The 20000-nt window shown below is 46.6% G+C and overlaps 6 protein-coding genes across 11 annotated transcripts in view; 3 read left to right on the forward strand and 3 right to left on the reverse strand.

Moving 5' to 3' along the window:
- Positions 1-3110, reverse strand: part of LOC126579104 (ATP-dependent helicase brm) — a 7800-nt gene extending 4690 nt beyond the window's left edge. The window contains exons 1-2 of the mRNA XM_050242404.1: positions 2176-3110; positions 1-509 (exon numbers count right to left, since the gene is read on the reverse strand). The exon at positions 1-509 is cut by the window's left edge and continues 3863 nt beyond it. Coding sequence (XP_050098361.1) covers positions 1-509; positions 2176-2736 — 1070 coding nt within the window. The 5' untranslated portion in view covers positions 2737-3110. The remainder of the gene's footprint in view (positions 510-2175) is intronic.
- On the forward strand, positions 674-2136 carry LOC126579105 (uncharacterized). Its single transcript, XM_050242405.1, has 3 exons — positions 674-828; positions 960-1575; positions 1642-2136. Exons 2-3 carry the CDS (start codon positions 1099-1101, stop codon positions 2011-2013), a joined length of 849 nt encoding a protein of 282 aa, XP_050098362.1. The 5' UTR covers positions 674-828; positions 960-1098; the 3' UTR covers positions 2014-2136.
- A 221-nt stretch (positions 3111-3331) lies between the features above and the next one.
- LOC126576997 (acyl carrier protein, mitochondrial) lies at positions 3332-5007 on the reverse strand. Of its 3 annotated transcripts, none has more exons than XM_050238343.1 (4): positions 4713-5007; positions 4203-4328; positions 3951-4038; positions 3332-3873 (listed from the first exon to the last, which is right to left on the reverse strand). In XM_050238343.1, exons 1-4 carry the CDS (start codon positions 4884-4886, stop codon positions 3782-3784), a joined length of 480 nt encoding a protein of 159 aa, XP_050094300.1. In that variant the 5' UTR covers positions 4887-5007; the 3' UTR covers positions 3332-3781. The 3 variants fall into 3 exon arrangements, with proteins under 3 accessions (XP_050094300.1, XP_050094302.1, XP_050094301.1); XM_050238345.1 differs by lacking the exon at positions 4203-4328 and adding an exon at positions 4475-4582; XM_050238344.1 differs by lacking the exon at positions 4203-4328 and adding an exon at positions 4475-4585.
- Positions 5008-5292: 285 nt separating this feature from the next.
- Positions 5293-10230, reverse strand: LOC126576990 (SPRY domain-containing SOCS box protein 3). 3 transcript variants are annotated; one of them, XM_050238334.1, is made up of 3 exons: positions 10187-10230; positions 8698-9054; positions 5293-6420 (listed from the first exon to the last, which is right to left on the reverse strand). In XM_050238334.1, exons 1-3 carry the CDS (start codon positions 10190-10192, stop codon positions 5662-5664), a joined length of 1122 nt encoding a protein of 373 aa, XP_050094291.1. In that variant the 5' UTR covers positions 10193-10230; the 3' UTR covers positions 5293-5661. The 3 variants fall into 3 exon arrangements, with proteins under 3 accessions (XP_050094291.1, XP_050094294.1, XP_050094293.1); XM_050238337.1 differs by having other exon boundaries at positions 10135-10201; XM_050238336.1 differs by lacking the exon at positions 10187-10230 and adding an exon at positions 9860-9878.
- LOC126576999 (peritrophin-1-like) lies at positions 6475-7544 on the forward strand. The gene is made up of 2 exons (XM_050238348.1): positions 6475-7162; positions 7249-7544. Exons 1-2 carry the CDS (start codon positions 6919-6921, stop codon positions 7422-7424), a joined length of 420 nt encoding a protein of 139 aa, XP_050094305.1. The 5' UTR covers positions 6475-6918; the 3' UTR covers positions 7425-7544.
- A 4127-nt stretch (positions 10231-14357) lies between the features above and the next one.
- LOC126576989 (alpha-protein kinase 1) overlaps positions 14358-20000 on the forward strand; it is a 9681-nt gene continuing 4038 nt past the window's right edge. The window contains exons 1-2 of one of the 2 annotated variants that reach the window (XM_050238332.1): positions 14358-14654; positions 14719-15451. The gene's annotated coding sequence lies outside the window, so the exon portion shown is untranslated. Of the gene's footprint in view, positions 14655-14718; positions 15452-20000 lie in introns of those variants that run through there. The other variant, XM_050238333.1, reaches the window with a different exon arrangement.

Consider the following 20000-nt stretch of genomic DNA (forward strand, 5'->3'; position numbering starts at 1 on the left):
TGTGGTCCACCCGGCTGCGTTGTTGTTGGTGGTTGCTGTTGCTGCTGCTGCTGCTGTGGTGGTCCCTGCGGTGGCATTCCAGGCTGTGGTGATGGTCCACCGGGTGCACCAGGGTACGGGCTAGCCGGAGGGGTTGGACACTGCGGCGGAGTACCGTCGGGACGTTGGGCGAGAATTTGCGACGCCAGCTGTTTGCTGATCGGTTGGTGGCGTACCAGCAAACGATAGGCCATGATTTGTCCCCTCAGCTGGTGGACTTGCGATGCGTTGAGACCTTGTTGCTTGGAATTGGCCCGCAGTGCCAGCAGCTGCGAATAGCGTGGATCTTCCTGTAGCCCTTTCTCTTCCATCGAATCGATCGCCCGTTGCAGTGCATTCAGATTCTCCTGCCCGGGTGGTGGTGGAGGTGGAGCCGATCCGGGCATCATGTTTGGAGCGCCTGGTGGCATAGCTGGCCCACCTACGGGCCCACCCGGCCCTGGTTGCATCGGTACCGGTGGTGGTGGTCCCTGTGTGGCGAAAAAAAGACCATTAACGTTAGTATATATCACATGAATGAATAGCTTTAGTTTCATTTTTAGTAAAATAAAAAAAAAATCTCTTTGTGGTGGTTGATTAAACGGTCTATTTTTGGCAGATCAGAGGTCAATTAAAAACAATATTTCCGTCAAACGATGCGAATGACGTTTCCAGCCACCAGTTGTCACCGAGCAGTAGTAGGCGGTGGGTGTGGGAACGTCAAAAAGGGTGGATTCATCTTAGCAACCTCGATTCAGTAAAACATCCCCCCGGGCTGTGTTGTTTGTCTTGCGGATGCTGTACGCTGAGGTAAAGAACACTAGATATAATTCTGGCACGCATGGAGCTAGAGAGCGCTGGCACAGAATCGCGCAATCATCATTACAAGGCACAATATTTACTCACGTTATCGCACCCATACCAACGCACTGCCGTTACAGGAGGAACCATGAAACTGCGGTCTCTACCGGGGGCAAAGGCACAAAATTGTGATTAGAGACTTTTTCGCGCTGTCTAGAACCGAACGAACGACGAGAGGAATCAGAAATATCCGCGATTCATCGTATCACCAGCATAACGATGTGTGACGAAGGTGAAATTAAGAGAGCGTTCGAGGTAGTGCTAGGGCTGGTGAAGCAGTGCAACGATATAGTGCTCGAAGGTTACCGGTCCGCTTCGAAACGGGTCGAAGTGAAGGGTAAACACTGGGACCTCGTGACAGAGTACGACCAGCGGGTGGAAGATGTGCTGATTACCGGTATTCGAGCGCACTTTCCACATCACAAGTTTTGTGCCGAAGAGCTGGCATCGGCCACCGGTGAACAGGTTACGGTGGGAGCTGCAGGAGCACCAACCTGGATCATCGATCCTATCGACGGAACCGTCAACTTTGTGCGCGGCATACAATTTACGTGCATCTCTGTTGCGCTCGTCGTGGACGGTGAGCTGAAGATTGGAATCATCTCTAATCCGGCCGGTAATGAGCTCTACACGGCCATCAAGGGACAGGGAGCGTTCCGGAATGGCGTGCGTATTCAAACACGCAACTCGGAACAGGTAACCGGTCGACGACGGATCAACGGGAAAAAAGGAGCACTCTAATGGGGCATTTTGATATTGCAGCTAAAGGATGCTCTTATCGGACACGAATTTTCGATCGGAAGCTATGAGCCGATACGGGAGGCCCTGTTCGAACGCGGTAAGAGGTTCATCATCGAGTGCCTTGGACTGCGGGCATTCGGGTCGGCAGCATTGTCGCTCGCGTACATCGCCAGTGGTCAGATCGATGCGTACAGCATCCAATTTCTCAAACCGTGGGATATTGCCGCCGGTGCACTGCTGATAATGGAGGCTGGTGGCACGGTGCAAAGCATTACGGGAGGCAAGTACGATATCATGAAGCCGGATATCATCGCCGCCTGCAGCGAGGCGCTCGGTCAACGAGTGTTGCAGATCATACAGGAGGTGGATAGAGATCTGCAGGCATCAAAGTAACCGCTGAGCAAACGTAAACGTTTGGCCGAACATATTCTAAAGCAATCCAAGCAATCCAGTCGATGGTTCTTATGGTATTCCAACGACCGCCGATTAATAAAATTTGATGAATAGTTTACAAAATTCCTTAGGCAGTATGGTGCTGACGAAAGAAATACTTACGGCGTTTGGTGGCATCGCATGTCCCGGATATCCTCCCGGAACCATGCCTGGTGGTAGAGGAGGCCCTTGCCCGGGGTGACCGGGCATCCCTGGATGTGGCGGACCACCGTGCTGGCCCATTCCCGGGTGTGGTGGATGCTGTGGCATATGTTGCGGTGCACCGGCCGGCGGCATATGATGTGGCGGGCCATTCGGCCCATGGACAGGGGCTCCCTGTGGTCCGGGACCGGGCGGTGGTCCATTCATGTGCGAAGGATGCGGTGGTGGCGGTGGTCCGTGTGGGTTGGGCGGTTGCCCTCCGTGAGGTGCCGGCGGCCCTTGCATTGGCATATGCGGTCCGGGAGGGGGCCCGGGTTGCGGGGGAACATGATGCCCTGGTGCTCCGGGCATGTGTCCGGTCGGTACTTGACCCGGCCCTGCATGGGGTGGTGGCGGTGGAGGTCCCGGTTGGTATGGACTGTGCGGTGAAGGCGACGGTGCCGGGCTCTGGGAGGGTGGTCCCATCGGGCTCGGGGCCTGCGGTGGCGGCATCGGGCTGTTCTGTGGCGTCGGGCTTGCCATTTCGACGCGATACGGACCCGCTGTTGGCTCACTCGATCGTTTCTCCGACGATTATCGACCGTTCGATGGACGCACGATGAAGAACGGAAACACAGTAGGCAACTTTTTCAACGTCACACCTTTCAACGACACGGCTTTGTATGCGAGAGAAAATGGCTGCCAGCAAGAGGAAAAGACGGCACGGGCAAACCACAAACAAACGCTCACCGTTACGGCGGGGCCGCGGCGGCTAGCGTACACAAAAACGGCCCCTCAAGATGGCCCACAATCGGCGGATGTTGTTTTCACAATTTTCTCTGCAATCACGATGCAATTGCCACGATAATTTCGCTCCAAAGCGCACTCGTCCACGGAACGCTTGCCCGCATCGCTTTGGCTTCCTTTTCTGCCTTTCTTTCTTTTTTGTGGTGAATTACAAGTTCCCTGCTTTTTTGGTGAATTTGGTGGTGAGCAGTGGTCGCAGAGTCGCGTGGCGTCAATTTCAACTCAAGCGATCGACGGCACGGTTTGTTTTTGGTAAAGATCAACGAAATAAAGGCATTTAAGGCATTTTTCTTTCAACTTTATGTTATGACCACTTATGTTCGCGTTTGGATTTAACAGGAGCGGCGAATCAGCAGATACGTTTTTATTTTAGTTACATTACGGTTCATACGGTCCATTTCGGCTACCTTTTCCACGGCACGGAGTTGCTGTGCCGCCACCGGCACACACCCTGCTGGCGAGGGTGCGCCTTGTGTTTTGTGTTGTTGTTTTGCTTGAAGTATTTGCTGCTCTTTTGCGCAGAATGGCAAACGGCGACGGACACCGGGATCGCGCCGTACGATTGTTTCACAATCCCACTCAGCGCCTCAGGTGCATTTGTCCACTGGGCCGGTATCTGATCCTGCAACATTCATTCCATCCATCCAATTAAACAAAAACTAAGATCTACAACGTCCGCGGTCAAGCGTCCCGGGTGGGCAGAGACTTTACAAATCGGGCACCTTTCGGCGTGCGCCCGGTACACACACCCTACATACACACATGCATTCTGTCTCTCTCTCTACTCGTAAATGTCCTCTTTGTCAGCGATGTACTGAACAATGTCGGCAGGTCTGAACAACTTTTCCGCATCACCATCGGGAATTTCAAAGCCTGCCAGAAAGGGAACGGGAACGGTGGTTAGCATGGACCACTGGCCTCGTTGCGGACCCTTCTCTTCCGTCACTTACCGAACTCATCCTCCATGGCCATTATCACTTCCACATGGTCCAGCGAATCCAGGCCTAAATCGTTGATAAAGTGCGATTCCAGCGTCAGCTAAAAGGTGACAACAGACAAAAAGGTGATTAGTTTCAGGGGCGATCTGTGCGCGGACAGGGCTTGGCGTTATGCGGCAGGCAGCAGAGAAACAGAGTCGCTGTTGGGAAAATGTGTGCGGCCACTGCGTGTGCCTCTAACAGCGACGCGCAAACAGGACGTACCTTCTCCGGATTGACCTTGTCGTACAGCTTGAGCACCAGCAGGACCCGCTCTTTGATCAGCTGAAGCGTTAGCGGTTCCTTGGCACTGTACTGTCGGACTATCGCCAGTTGCCATCGGCCGGTTTGCTGGCGATTGTTTTTTTTTTATTCATGTTGCGTGCCGCATTACCAAAAACCCCGCACCGCCGACAGGGAAGAGACGGGAAGAGGGAGCGAGAGGGAAGATAGAAAGAAAAACAAAACTCTCATCAGAACACTTCTCGAATGCGCACCTTATCCGCGGAAACTTTATCGTAGCCGGCGACGACTTTCAGTACGCGCTGCTTAACCTCCTCCACCGCCGGCTTGGTTGCGAAGGAACGCGCCGGGTTCCATACTTTCTGCTATACGGCAAAAGAGGAGCACACGGAAAATGGTGTTACATAAAGAGTGCCAGAGCACCGCCGCGAGCATCGACAGCGCAACAACAAGTTAGCGAAGGACAGGACGGGGGTGGGAGGGTGTTCTAACCTCAAACGGGGACAGGAGCGCCGCAAAGGAGTTCGAGGCCTTCTGATTACACTTTGCATCCACCCGGACCGCCGTGGTCGTTGCCGACGACGAGACCGAACGGAGCGCTAGGCAGCGCAGCAGCGGCGCATTTCGGCAGGCCAAACCGCGTACACTATTCACCAACGAGGCCATTCCGATTGCCCGGCTTTGTTTCGGCTGCTGGCAGGTTTGGCTGGAGTGAATCTCTCGGAAAACTATCGCGAAAACTTCGCTGCTCGTCGCTGCTGATCCGCACAGAACTGGGAAACTGATCTAGAGCAGTTATGTAAGCTGTCACAGGCTGTTCGGCAGACTGGCAGACCTGCGAACAGCGTAGTTGGCTTTGTCAAAGGTTGCTTTTACTTTGAAAATGTTCCGTTCTTCGAACGGCAATCGATTGCGTCTGGTTCTCTATAAATTCTTCGCAACTGGCACTCTATGAACAGAAAAGCATGTAAATTATGTACGATGGTATTTATACTAAAGTTTCGGCAAATGTCTCGATCCATTCCATGAGCCGTGTAGTAGAGGCGAACAAAATACAAAATAACAAATGTAGTAGAGGCGAACAAAATATTAATCTGAGTGTTTATTGGTCTATTTGGTAGCTGAGTACATGATATGTTTGATGATACGCTTCTTAAATTCATTGCACGATTCACCTTTCCTCAATAAAGGACTTTAATTAATGATTAAATGTGTTTCAATGCACAATTGGTTTAAAATATGGTGTAAGAAAAAAAGCCTTTCCGGGAAGGTCTCCCCAGGGACAGTGACCACGCTTACGAACCGAAAAGAAACGTCGCATACCAACATTACCTTTGGTATCCGAATGCGAATGCTGGTAACGGGCAGGATGTGAATTTTTCCACGCGTTAGTTCTTGGAACACTGACACAGTGCAGATACTCCCGGCTAGCCGGACTAGCTTAATGATTACAGAAAAACTCCTTCGATATCATCACAGACAGTTCGTCGTCCTCACTGTTGGAATCGCTGGTGACGGAATGGCAACCGGCCGGTGATGGCTGACCATGGCCGGCCAGGTCACCTACCTTAAGCATATTATCGTACAGCTGTGCTTCGGTGGTAATTTCCGGTTCGCTCGACGATGCACCATCCCCCTGGGGACGCTCCGTGCTGGCGAGCTTAAGTTTCTTTCCACAAAGTACGGCTTCGTCGGCCAGGTGTAAGTTGTTGCGTTCGAACTCATCCGATTGCTTCGGTTCCTTGAACTGCAAGAACCACAGCTCTTGCACCATTGGCTTCAGTCCGGGTATGGCTTTAACCTGATCCAGCAGCCTCGGATACTTGCATATCACCTTCATGCAGCTAAACCGTAGGCTGTCCTCGAATGACGCGGCATTGATGAGTTTAATGGACGATTTGGATGATGTGGAGCACGCCATCGGGTAGATCGAGACGCCGTCCTCCCGCGGTATTCCATCGTACGCTCGGCCCAGCGAGCGCCGATTCAGGAAGAACTCGAGCGTGCCGCGAAACATATCGACGTAGATGCCGATGATGCGTCCTTGGCTGTACTTTTTGCCGTAGTACTTAAGCTGCCCATTGTGCTGCGCTAGTCCACGATACGAATATCCCCACGATTGATCGTCCAGCCCGAGGACACTGGCGAACGTGAATAGATGGCGACGTAGATCCACCTTATCGGTGCCGATACCAAGCATCTAGAATGAGCGCGGGGAAAAGAAAATTATCAGTTATTTCCTTGTGTGCTCACACCTGCCTTGCTGCTGCTGCTGCTGCTGTCGGTCATAGATGGTCTACGGTGTAAGAGGCAGTCAATTCGATCCATAACGTCATTTACTACGAGACGATAAAGAAACAAACAATTTGCGCAACTCCGCCGACAAACATGTGATTTGTTCCGAACGACAAAATCTCGGATTTAAGCAATAAATCGCTTATTTTGGTAGCAGGAATCAGCCGATCCAACCGATAAGGCACCACACAAACCGGATGACGCCCGTCTAGCCGGGAGCATTGACGTGTTGTGTGGTCGCTACGGTAGCGAAGGATACTGATTGCGATAATAGGGAGAATGGTTCCTGCCGATCAACTATTGCCGCGTGTGCTACATCATAACAGTTTGAGCGTTTGAGCTGAAACGGTCACAAGTTGCGCGCCACAGGGCTCTTAATCTGAAACACGTGGTATCCAGTACAATGAAGACGATCTTTTACGCCGCGCTGGTGGTCTTCGGGGTGATGCAGCAACTGCACGGTACAAATGCAGGGCGCTGTGATGGATTGCCCGGTGGATCGTTGCTGCGGTACGATGATCCGGCACAGTGTAATCGCTTCTACGCCTGCCAGCACGAAACAGACCACGAGTGGTACTGTCCACCAGGAGAATTTTTCAACCAACGCAACCAACAATGCGAAACTAGCTGCAACACGGCAGACGCAAGTACGTGCTGAGAGGATCTGTAATCTGCAACAAAACTGCATGACACTGATAACCAAACAAATGGAATTCTTCCCTTTTCTTCACAGATAATTGGTGTATCGGATTGCCGGATATGTTCATCCGCGTGCCACCGACTGAGCCAGCGGATTGCAACAAGTATTACACCTGCTTTGGAGGTCAAATGTTCCCCAATACCTGCCCGGGAGGATTACTATTTTCTCAACTTCGGCAAGCCTGCGCTTCATTTCCGGATGAGTGTTAAATAAGGGATGTTCTCTTTTTCAAATAAACGATTCTTCAACGTGAAGATACAACATCTACGTGAAGATACATGTATCAGTAATGGAACACTTTTTTCATTGATGACTAATTGTAGAAATATACGCACAAGCTTCTCATTAGGGAATTTGAGTTAGGATCATTTAGTCCCTAGCTGCCACAAATTAGTTACTTGAAGTAAAAGACAGCAAAAGATTCATCGTAGTTTTCAGATAATTCATGATACAAGTTCAACCTAAAATGCGACATAAAAAAACGTCTGTTGAAAAGACATCGACACGGTAGAACACGTGTGATTTAATATTTCGAGCTTCATTTAGTTTTTTCGCCTATCAATCAATCACGCCCGAAAGGGGAGGGGGGGGGGGGGGGCAATAGTTTACTCTCACAAACACAATCTGTTTGAATGCTGAGCAATAAATTATCCTTATCGAGTTCCCTTTTTTCCGACGGCTCCTTCTAAATTCCTTCCGTTGAACCGTCTGTGATTAAGACTTTAAATCGATCCCAACTGAAACGAAGATAATGGAGTAGATGATAAGCTACTGCGACAACGCCAAAAACAGGCTAATGGCAATGCGGTAAAAACGTGCTCCGATCAGTATTTCAATAGTATTCTGTTAGTGCGCAACCATGAAAGGTAGGTCTTCAACCAAACGTGTCTCTGTTGCGCCATACTGATACGCAATTGTATGATTGTTGTACTTCGTAAGGACTTATTTGTAGTGTAGCCATTGTCTGCGGTTTAGCCGCGGTGGCGAACGCTTTCTTCTGCGACGGAATACCGGGAGGTATGAAGCTTCGCTTCCCGCTGCCAGAGATCTGTAACGAGTACATTTCCTGCCACCACGGAACGGAACACGAATGGCGTTGCCCGAGCGGGCAATTTTTCAGTCAGCGAGCCCAGCGATGCCAAGCAGCGTGTGATGCCAGTGAGGCTATCAACATTTGTGCCGGGCTACTCAACGGTATTCGGCTTCGGCCACCGCTATCCGAATTTCCTTTTCCGTGCTCACGTTACTACGAGTGTATTGGTGGCAATATGATAACGCGCGAATGTCCTGCCGGAACCTTCTTTTCGCAGCTGGATCAAGGGTGCGGCTCAGTGAGAGAACAATTCTGTATTTAAAGCTGTTTTGGAAATAAATGTTACTTCAACATCGATCTGATTTGATCATGCGTTATGCAAGTGAGGAGAGATCACTCCGATGACATCTCCGCAATAAATAGTTTTTCAATAACCACGCTATACATACTATGTCCGTGCCCGAGAGTGGTGTCAGCATCTTTAACTCCCAGTAGTGATGACGACCGCGTTTCAAGGGCTCCTTTCCGCGTACCACCGACGTCCCTTGACTGTACACGGGGTGGAACACAATCTCCGTACCCTTGATCAGCGTATCAGCCGCTGACTCTTCGTCCCACGACCAGTCTAGCCGGGTGGACGTATCCTCGCCACACCGGCAAATGATGATTTTCTTGGGCGAGTTCCTCCATCGCGTCGCAACCGGATATTCACAGTTACAAAACGGTACCGAACGGTTTTCGTTGTTGACCGCACGGATGAGTCCTAGACCTTTGGCTCGCTGACCGCCGGACATTTCGCTGGGTGCCTGGATGAAATGGAAAACGTGAAAAAGTATTATTAATTAGGAATCTCATCAGGAAGGGAATAGCAACTCCTACATAGTATCAATGTGGAGGGGCGTTGGGCACACGATCGTACGATTATCGCCTAGACTACTGAGCCCCGAGCGTCTACGGGTGGCTAGATCAACACGAATTACCCGGAGCGGAATCACATCAACAAAGTGCCGCATTGAATTGAACAGTTACAAACAGGCTAAGCAGTGGAAAGCACTAAGAACATCGATAAGACATAAAACATTAAAACATAAGAACAACGGGAGTAGTTTAATGTTTTTTTTTTTGGTAGAAAACAAACAACAACGAAGTAAACATAATCGGCTGTTATCCCCAGCAACCCGACAACCGTAAAGATACACACGAGTCAGCGACAGAAAGAGAAGGGTGTAATGCTCTTTCTTTTGTGGTTTTACTTTTATACGACCGTCGTTGTGCTCTTGTTAATAAAAAGGATATCTGCAAAAGGAATCAAATTAGCTACTGTGTTTCGATAGAGCACGATCAGGACCGCTGAACCGAGTGGTTTGTACCGAGGGTCACTGATAACATTTAGCTATCGAGTATCGATTTTCTACCTTTGTATGAGGACTTACAAAATGAGGACAAAAAAGTATGCAAAAGATAATATAAACCATTGCAGGATGGATAAGATTGAACAAACATTGGCAAATAATATTAATTCCAACATAATTATTGCCTCCATCATCGAACCGGTACCGTTTCTTCCACTAATCTTCCACTGGAACTTAGTGTTGACCCTGAAATTCCTACCAGGCGGTCCGTGGTCTAGATGAAATCATGACGAAAATGAAATACATTGGCCTCGATCACCATTCGTTGGTCACAAAATTCATTGTCACTTGAACTTCCCACTGCTAAGAGATGACCGTTTGCTCGCGGATTGTGTAATCGAGATAAGACCGATCCATAACAGCGGGGACTAGCGATCGTGGCCGCCCGACTTCAAATTTATTGTGCACACTTCTGATAAGGACGGCTGTTGCGACCCCACCACCAGGAAACGCCGTTTGCTATTGACGACGCACCGCGTGTAAAGTGTCACGGAGAACGGTCGTGCTGTCCGATAGAACTACGTACTTGCATCGCGAGAAGCTGCTGGTGATGATGAGTCTGCTTGAGAATGTGACGGAATACTGAAAGCGGCGCACATTGCTCAGACGGTTTATATATTGGCCACGGGAGAGATTGCAACGTAGCACACGGGACAGACGTGTGACTATAACCTACACCAACTATATAGTCACAGCGAAAGTCAGCTTCCAGCTGCTTTGCTACACGATTAAACAATCAATATACACAGTACATTAGTTTTCGTATGGTAGAAACGTGCGGCAAAGCCATCGTCATTGGATCGCATTTCCGGTGCGATGGAGATTGCAATATTACTCAACGAAACTGCATATTCCTTTTAACTTACGGCAGGCGGTGGATTTGACCGTGAAAGGGTATGACTGGGAATAAAAAGAAGAAATTAAAGCCGGTTGATTTCTTATCAATCTAAACATTACATTGACCTAGATGCACTGCCAAAGGTTGCAGCAGGCAAGGTTGCATCGCACAAGGAAGGCCCTCACTTTATAACACTCACTAAACAGCTGATTGTAACAATTGAAAAGTGGTAGTAGTAAAACATTATGGAATACTGAATATTTGGCCGCATAAAATAGGACACATCTCAGGCCAGAAATATGCTAAACACATGGGAAAGGTGTCATTTTGCAGGTATTTTATCTAGCTATCCAGTAAAAATAGCGATTAAATTATTGGGCCACGTTGCGTATTAATTTAGGCACTTTTGTGTTTTATTCTACACATAATGTACTGCACAGTAGTGGAAGAGATTTCATTGGCAATTTTTTCCCACCATTTGTACATTACAGCAGGATTTTTAATCATTTTACACTATTTCATTGTAATAGTATAATGGTATTGCACGTTATTGTGGGCAATTTGGTGGATGGAAGATGTTTAGTATGAAATCAATGCTGTCGTTTCGGTACCAATTTATGATCACTGTGCTCTAATGGCAGCTTGCGAAGTCTGTCCAGAACTTAAAGGGACCTTTGGGAGATTTAATAAAAGGTAGAATTATCTTTTCCAGACATTTCTTTGTACAAACGGCCGTTCATGGATCCTCCCGTCATGAAAACTTTCGTTTTCAAACCACAACTGCAGATCGTTTGCCAAATGAGCAGTTTACGGGCAATTTTCTCTGCGTAAATGAACTAAAACCTAACTATCGTATTGCCTCTATGATTGCTAAAGTAAAATGTGTCTCCTGGTTTTTCCACAATGCAGTTTTACGTGGCTTTTTTCTTCAGTCAAATTGAGTTTTCATAGTGGGGGTGCAGACTTTTTTTCACCCTTCGTGTTCCATCGGTGATAACTTTTGAAGGTGTGGTTCGATTTTGGCAAATTTTACACTGCGCGAAATTAAAATAGCACCACCATGTTTTTCGGCAGTATTTTTCCAAAAATCTTAGAAACAATGCCAGTCTCTATGTTAATTTTATTCGTGAGCTCACTATCGATGTTTTGAACTGCTATATGGGATATTTTTTTTAAAGTATGAACATTAAAACTCAATTTTTAATAAAAAAAAGTGCGAAATAAAAATAGCACCACCTCAGGTTAATTTTACTTTTTTCACTCATTTTAAAGAACTATGTTTTGGTTTTCAGGACTATGAAAGTGGACTCTAAGTACGTGCAATTAGCAGTGAAATCATTTTTTTTCCTTTTGATTTAGTTCCTATGATTCCATCAGACCACCTAACTTTAAAGGGTAAAAGGGAAAAGGTAAAAATTATAACCTATTATAATCAGCGAGCTTATCTAACAGAAAAATGGCTCAAATACTTCATTAAGCATACACAGCTGATGAAAAAATGTTGAAAAATAGCGATAAACTTGATCCTATCGGGAATTGTGGGGAGAAAAGTGGGGTTTCCGCAAAGCATGACAGGACAATGCTACAGATTTTGATGAATGGAAAAAGATCAACATCATAAATCCGAGCAAAATTAGATCTGACAGTGACTACACGTCACGTACAACAAATGCTGGCAGGTAGTGAGCACTTGGAGTTACTCAAAAGACTTGGAGGACACAAACTAACTAAGCTACATAAAGTGTATTATCTGAGCTCCGCGAAAAATCACATTTCCTGTCCGAAGAATCGAATAACTCGATCATTTATGATTTTAAAAGGTCAACCTTGATGGTTTAGATGACTTACAATACTACTAGCTCGATTTGCGCAATGACTAGATTTAGAGATGGGCTGGAACATGGGCGCTCACACATTGAAAATATAGGAAAACTTTTTCCGCCTCAAGTAGGCATCCGTTGGGTTAAAGAACAATAAAAATGCAGTTTGAGGATTATGTACACATGTTAGAGATACTTATGAATCATCATTGATGGGTCAAGACTTTGTTTTTCAACAAGATAATGCTGCAACTCCTCATTCACAACGCACAAAACGTGGTTTTCTGATAAAAATACAGAAGTTATCGAATGGTCAACCCGTTTTCCGGATCTGAATCACATAGAAAACCTTTGGTATATGCTTACACGTCGTGTTTATGAAAACAGAAAGCAATTTGAATGTTTAAACAGGCTGAAATGTCGAGTTCTGGAGCGCTAAGAGCAAATCAGTCATCTAATGCTTGAAACTCTGATTTTTTTGTCTCGAAACATTGGTTTAATTGCTGAAATCGCATTTAATTGCAATCAGCTGTTTAATTGAAATCAGTTAGTTCATGAACAAATGCCAAAAGCATGATGAATTTTGAGAAATACAAATGGATTTTGTTGAAAACCATAAGTGGTGCTATTTTTATTTCGCACCCTTTTTTTGGTTTTCTTGGATTTTCCAAAAAACGGCTTAACCAAACAAAACAAACTCATGCTAGTTTAATCCGTAACAGTTTTTAGCACATGTAGCAGAAAGCATTTGATTGAAACTTAATTATTCGTCTTTTTATAAGTAAAAAACTGGGTGGTGCTATTTTAATTTCGCTGGGTGTATTTATCACGAAAAGGAAAGATTTAGACCTTTAAACAAGACACCAACAGAGTAGCAAAGCGACCACTAGGAGCGCTACAGTGAGTCGTATTTTTTGGTGAAATCTAGAACTATACTACTACTGCTAGTACTACAAACGATCCCATACCGTCTCTTCCGTGACGACGCGCGACCTTCCTCACACTTTGGATACTTTCGGCTTAGGATCGCTGTTTAGTGTGAAAGCAATATCGCACGTAGAAAGAAACCTTTGCTAAATCACCCCATGTGTGTGTATTTACATTCCACTAAACGCTACTTCAATTCAAAATAGCCTAGCGAAAACGCGAAAGTCACGATCGTGAGGTAGGGGTTTTGGTTTTTGAGATTTTGGAATTCCTGCCCACCCGATCTCTTGCTTGGCCAGGCCCCACCGGCCTAGCGTACCGTGGTACCGGTATCGATGAGCAATTGATGGGGGGGAAAAATAAACAACAGATAAATCTGAGGAACAGCAGCATTGGTACCTACAGCGAGTGTGACCGGATAGGCGTCCCTCTGCGATAGCGAGGAAGGAGCGTTGGGGGTTCGCACACATCAACAGGCTGATCGTTCATATCTGCTGCTAGCCGGGCCGTGCCAGCGTGGTCGTTTGAAGTAATGTGTACGCTCAGCCGGGAAAATGGGTGCTGCTTGGAAAATGAGCACCTTGCGGGGTAGAGCATCTCAGAGCGAGAAATAATAAAGACACAGACAGAGAGCATGGAGAGCGCTTCGTAGGTCGGAAGTGAGAGTCGCATTTTCCAGGCTAACAATGGAAGGTATGTGTGCGGTGGCGGTCGTCGGGAAAACATTATCGCTCTCCCGCAGTGCCATACGGTTCGGGGTTGCGTGTAGAACTTGCACGTAAATTTGTCGTTTTTGTCTGCAAAACAAATAGACACGATACTGCCAGGGCCATTCGACTAGCATAGAGCCAAAAGAAAAAGTGTCTAACAAAATGGCTAGCAGTTGTAGAGAGTACAGTTATTTAAATTTAAGCTACGCTAAGCTGCCCTGTAGAGGTAGAGCGCGGAGAAGATTTTAGAAGCAGCCTGTCCAACTGGTAATGATGAATCTATTTTCCATTTCTAACTTAGCAATACGCTGCTGAGGTATGGTTCGCGTAGTTCGCAAAGGAACAGGGCATCTACGGACAGGCTCTACGGGGCTGGATGGCACCAGTAAGAGTCTTCTCGCTCTCGACGTAATCGCCTAGAGAGACGGACAGCGAGAGATAGAGAGTGCCATTTTGTGCTAGGGTGGAAAAACTCGCGTGAAAACCGCTCGGTGAGAGTGGTGCTGGAAAACGCCGTGAGTCGGAATGAGCGAAGCAAAATAAACGGATTTTCGTCGGCGAGGACCGACCCTACGCCGATGCCGAAGTGGCTGGGTCAGTGCTGAGGTGATTATAGAAGCGGCGCTAGCACTATAGCGCCGCCAGCGCCGTACATTCCCGGAGAACACGAGTCCACGACTGCTCCAAGTTGATGCAAAGGTGTGACCCTAGATTGTGCTGCTGAGTGCACAAAGCGAGGATAACACATTTTTTTTATTCAAAGTTTAATCGCTGACCGTGTTACCCACCTCAAGGAAGCTGTGAGCGAGGCGGAATGTGAAAACGGTTACGGGCGGATGTGCGGAAAAGTGTCATCGGGTGCTCCGGAATCGGAAAATGGAGCCCAGAATTGGAATGTGGCGCAAGCAATTTGGTGTGAGTGAAACGCAAAGGATTCGGTGCAGTGTTTCAGTTCTCGAAGGCCAGGACCAGGGAACGCACATATGTGAAGTGTGAGGAGGTGTGGAGTGAGAAAAACCAATATATATGTACACACTTCCAACACCCAGTAAAGTCCTCGTGAAGGTGAAATGGTTGTAAAACGGAGTGGTCGGATTAATAAAGCCAGCTTGCGATCGAAAACCCGGAACAGATGGTAAATGGCAGGAGTAAGTCATTTGGATTAAAACGCTGAATCCACTGGCTGGTTCCGTGGGCTGTCGCTGTAAAATGTGCGGGGCGGAGAAGTTAATCGGAGTCGCTTCCATACCGTAGCATGTGCCGTAAGCCGTAAGCGATACTGGAATCGCCCTGTTGCTCGAAGCTCACGGCACCACCCGGACACGACTCCACGCCCAACGTCCGCGCCCAACGCGGCTTCACAGCAAACAGAAATAGAACCCGGGCAGGGGTCAACCGGGAAGACCTGTCGCCGGTGGCCACCGCGATCGCACACCTATCAGCACAAATGGCAGGATGAAATGGTGCCCTATGGATGGCGAACGGAAGATGGCAAGGTACGACGAATATAGCGAGTGAAATGAAAATGTCATCACGGCATCAGCCCCCCATCTAGCGCTGAAGTGAATTCTCTTTGATGTAATACATTTTTCATGCCCCCCCCCCCCTTTCCTCGGTGTATGTGTGTAGGGGGGAAGGTGCCTGAAGTGTGCATGATAATATGCACCACAGACAACCACATACATACACAACACCGTTATGCACAATCGTATGTGCTGGGACAGGAAGACGGCATATCATCCAGGCATGGCTGGTTATGATGGGCACCACCGTGGTCCATGACATGGTTCCTAGCTAGAACCTGCTGCTTGGATGGTTGCACCATCGACCAGGCGCGTCGAGAGGCGCGCGTTGGTGTCAATGAATTGACATCCTCGACATCGTCAGTGCCGGTGCCGTGGTTCATGGCCTGTTGTGATGCGTGGCGTGGCGTGGCGAGGCACAGGTAATGGCGATGAAATGTGAGACGGCGGTGTATAGGTGAGATGATGGAGCAACCTTCAACTCCATCTCTTGCCTCGTTCCAACACGGCAAAAGTGTCATGCACACGAACACACACGTAAACACGCACATACACATACACAGACAGACTGGCTGGTGCTGTCGGAAACCACGGCCGCATATCCTTGCTCTTTGAATGGCGATATCAAGTGGATGGGGCAACAGATAAAAGCGTTCGAGGCGTTCGAGGCGTTCGTGGCGTTTGTCCCCCAAAGCCGATGGGACTGCCGTGCCTGGGAGCATCATCGAGGTCATAGGAGGTGCACAGCGGAAAGCGGAGCAAACGGATTTGTTGGTTTATGTGAACAGGAGGCAAGGATGTGCATAAGTATAATGAAGAGTCTTGGATTGGCGGCGTATTGCACTAGATGATGATGATGGTGATGAGAAGGACAATGATGATGATGATGATGAGGATGATGATGATGGTGATGAGTGGTCGCTGTTTGTAGACCACTACAGGACCACGGTGACACAGGGAATTAGTGGACATCGCATGAATCATGGACTAATACTCTCGGTCTCGCTTTGGATGGTCTTAAAGAGGAAGATTTCTGGTATCCAGCGCCAGGAACCACACTCTACCGAACGCAAGTGAGCCCTCAAGATGTTGTTTTTAACTTTCGACCTGGAGTGAGGCTGTCTGAACTTCTCCGCTGGAGTGAGAGGGAAGTTGGATGGATTTTTCGAGAGCCATTGTACCGGGCGGTCGATTGAAGAGCGTCAGTGAAGGAGTGCTTCATCTGTTGTGTGTAAGCTTTGAAGAAGGTCTAGCACCAGAGGAAACATGCGAAACATTTCGATGGGTTTGTCCTGGGGCACCCGCAAACACCCGGATTTGTCCAGAAAACTTAAACGGACACCAGCTCATCGACGATAAGGACTAGAGGGAACCGAATTAAAGCTATGTCACCGCTCTGCCGCTATAGTCATCCAACATTCAGCATCCTTCAGCGTGTGTTGTCTGCACTTGGCCCAGCGAACGCTTTGACCCCCTTTTTTTTAAAGCTTCCCTACATGCCCGCATACAGTTTGACCACCGTGTACCGTGTGCTGAAGAGCTGACAACAGCTGCTGCAACTCGCTAAATGAGCAATGGATACACAACCAGGGCCGGCCCTGGTGCTCTAACTAAATTAGGCCATAGATTATTGATCGTCCCTTGCGTCATGTCCCCAGGATGCTGGATGCTGGTGGTGGTGATGGTCAAACTCTGCAAACTGGTCCGGCCATTGGTGCTTCGTATCGGTCGCATAGGTTGGCTGCGAACAGAGGCAGAGATCGCTTGGGAATGATTCAATTTCAGTAACTTCATTACTTATGCAGCCACCGGGCGTGTCAAGCGTTAGACAAGCGTCGGTTAAATTAATATTGACATGCGGGAAAAGGGTTGAGCATTTGAATGCGCACAGGTACAGTGTGGGTTTTTGGTGCTGGGCGAGTGGATACTGCCGATATTACTCGTGCTACTGTTGAAGCCGCTGCCGGGAATGCTGCGCGCCTGGGACTGGGTTTGCAATGATGGAAGCATGTGTGAAAATGGAACATGATCCGGGCTGAAAATAGAACACACTTCAATGTTTTATTGCCTGCCGCCCAAATAAACTGTGTGTTAATGATCGTGTGTGCAATGTTACAGGTAACGCAAACCACTACGGGCGGTTTTGCACGGTGCGTGCCAAAGTAATAATTGATCTGAACGTACGGAGTTGGTGGGATGTGTGGTGCTAAAGATTGTAGCTCATACGATACGAGAAATTGATCTGATCGGATAATTATTCTGCCAGAAGAGAGGCGAAGGACTGGGGAGTGTGTGCTTTTGTTTTGATAAAGGTAAATGCTATTACCGCCTTTTTGCTTTCAGTTTTAATTGGGAGCTTCGTTATTCTAACAAAAAGATGTTTTCATTTATTTTAAGTCCCTCAAAGTTATGCCGTACAATAATTGGAATCTGCAGCATATCTTTCAAAAAGGAATTAATTTTGTTTCGATGTGGAAGAAAAGCAAATAGCATTTGTTTTTCTTCATTCTTAATTTCGATTTGCCTACATAATCAAATGTTGGAAATTATATGCTTTTTAGAATGTAATTATAAGCAATACAAAATAAATGAAATATGTAAACATGTGTCTTAGATATGATAGAACAAATACTAAAGAACTGGAGTCAGCATAAAGAATGTTTAAAAATGATTCCTAAAGTGAATGAGCTTCATACAATCTCTGTGACATTGGGTTTTATGTGAGGACAATTTTTAAGTAAAAACGCTTTCAAAAGGAACGATATTAAATTAATGGGACTAATTTCGTTGTACAAATTAGTAATCGGGTTAATTAGGAAGATTATTTCAATGAAACCCAGAAGCAGACTCCCACTAACAGAAAATGACAAACAAAATGGCAAAGTAAGGAAATTAAATAGTTTCAAATTGTATGAAATGCGGAATTGTTCATTGCGACTCCAGGGGCTGGATGGGAAAAGCTGGGATGAAAATATTCTTCAAGAATATTTGCGCCCCTAGACTGCACAAGGCCAATGTGGTACATCTAGCAACATGTGTAAGTCAAATTCAGGTAGATTTGAATTCCCATTCAATAACCATCGCTAGAGGACTCACATCGCACCTCCATCCACTACATATGGTGGTTTGTTGATGCTAACTATTCATGATAGTTAGTGTGAGATGAATGGAATCCATGAATGATAGTTGCAGATGATAATCTTCTTCTTCTTCTTCTTTCTTCTATATATATAAAAATCTCGTGTCACAAACTTTGCGTCCCAATTGCTTCGAAACGGCTGAACCGATTCTAACCAAACTTGGTGTGTATATTCTTTTGGCAATGGCAATTGATGTAAACTATCCTACATTCACTTTACTTAAGTCATCTTTTTTTAAATATTCAAAAACCACTTTTCACAATGTTAGTATCCAAACTCCTCCGAAACGGCTGAACCGATGCTCACCAAACTTTGAGTGTATCTTCTGTTGGTATCAGAATCGGATGTAAACTATATTTCATTCACTTTACTTAAGTTATTCAAAAAATAAGAAAATTATTTTTCGTAACTTAATTGTAAGCTGTACAGTGGCATTTTTTATGGATTTTTCATACAAAAAAACGAATGTTCTCAAATTTTTATAACCCTAGCTCAAACAGTCATTTTTTTATGATTTTTTTAAAATCGACTAAACCGCAGAGATTAGCAGTCAGGATGCTGAACAGCGGAAGCGTTGCTAACGAACCCGAAGAACGAAGAAGGCCGGTGTTAGCTCTGTTGTGGACTGTATTCCAAATTAACAGACGAGATTTCTGATTTCTTTGCTATCTAATCGAATACACCTTTATTCTCTCTTCAACACAAAGAACCACGTGAGCGATCGTCTCTCATGAGTGCTCTTACTAATCCCAATCCAATTACTTAATCCCATCCCATAACACGCTCACACTACTCCATACATCGGTGAGCAGTTGACGCAACAGCCGGTTTAAACATTCATCGAACACTTCTTACTTTACACGTTTTGTCTTTCTTACTTTTCTTACTTACACTTACTTTTAAAAAGAGATCCAAGTACACTACGCTTAGCAAATCGCTACGAAAAAGGGGAATTAAGCAGTAGCAAAAGTAAAGCAGCAGTGTACAAATGTATTTCGTTGATCTCAAGCTACTACGGAGTTATTGAAAAGTTTGGTTTTGGGGTGTGTTCGATCTGATCCTTAATATGCCAGCTAGGCGAAAGGGGTTCAATTTGGACCGTCGAGCTAGGAAAACAACAATTCAACGTAGGCGCAGAGAAATAAGAGCTCCGCACCAAATACAACAAGACAGAGAAAATGCGCGTGCGGAGATGTCACAAATCCGTGCCGTCCATCATTCGTGAAATTAAAGCATGTCTAACATCATCTCCACTGTGGCAACATGTAGAAAAACTTACATTAAATGTAAATATGCGCGTTCAAATGCTACGAGACCCTTCAGCTGATAAATTTGCTAAGCAATTGCTAGCCATCTGTGATGGAAAAGTTAAGATTCATCAA

The sequence above is a fragment of the Anopheles aquasalis genome, chromosome 3, assembly GCF_943734665.1.
Source record: "Anopheles aquasalis chromosome 3, idAnoAquaMG_Q_19, whole genome shotgun sequence".
NCBI lineage: Eukaryota > Metazoa > Arthropoda > Insecta > Diptera > Culicidae > Anopheles > Anopheles aquasalis.

Coding starts and splice junctions, on each gene's coding strand:
- LOC126576997 (XM_050238343.1), bottom strand. CDS start 4,886: ATGGCCTCGTTGGTGAATAGTGTACGCGGTTTGGCCTGCCGAAATGCG. Junction 4,329..4,712: donor CGCTCCTGTCCCCGTTTGAG/GTTAGAACACCC, acceptor AACAATCGCCAG/CAAACCGGCCGATGGCAACT. Junction 4,039..4,202: donor ACAAGGTCAATCCGGAGAAG/GTACGTCCTGTT, acceptor GTCACCTTTTAG/CTGACGCTGGAATCGCACTT.
- LOC126576999 (XM_050238348.1), top strand. CDS start 6,919: ATGAAGACGATCTTTTACGCCGCGCTGGTGGTCTTCGGGGTGATGCAG. Junction 7,163..7,248: donor CTGCAACACGGCAGACGCAA/GTACGTGCTGAG, acceptor TTTTCTTCACAG/ATAATTGGTGTATCGGATTG.
- LOC126579105 (XM_050242405.1), top strand. CDS start 1,099: ATGTGTGACGAAGGTGAAATTAAGAGAGCGTTCGAGGTAGTGCTAGGG. Junction 1,576..1,641: donor AAACACGCAACTCGGAACAG/GTAACCGGTCGA, acceptor TTGATATTGCAG/CTAAAGGATGCTCTTATCGG.
- LOC126576990 (XM_050238334.1), bottom strand. Junction 6,421..8,697: donor CACTCTCGGGCACGGACATA/GTATGTATAGCG, acceptor CGCTCATTCTAG/ATGCTTGGTATCGGCACCGA.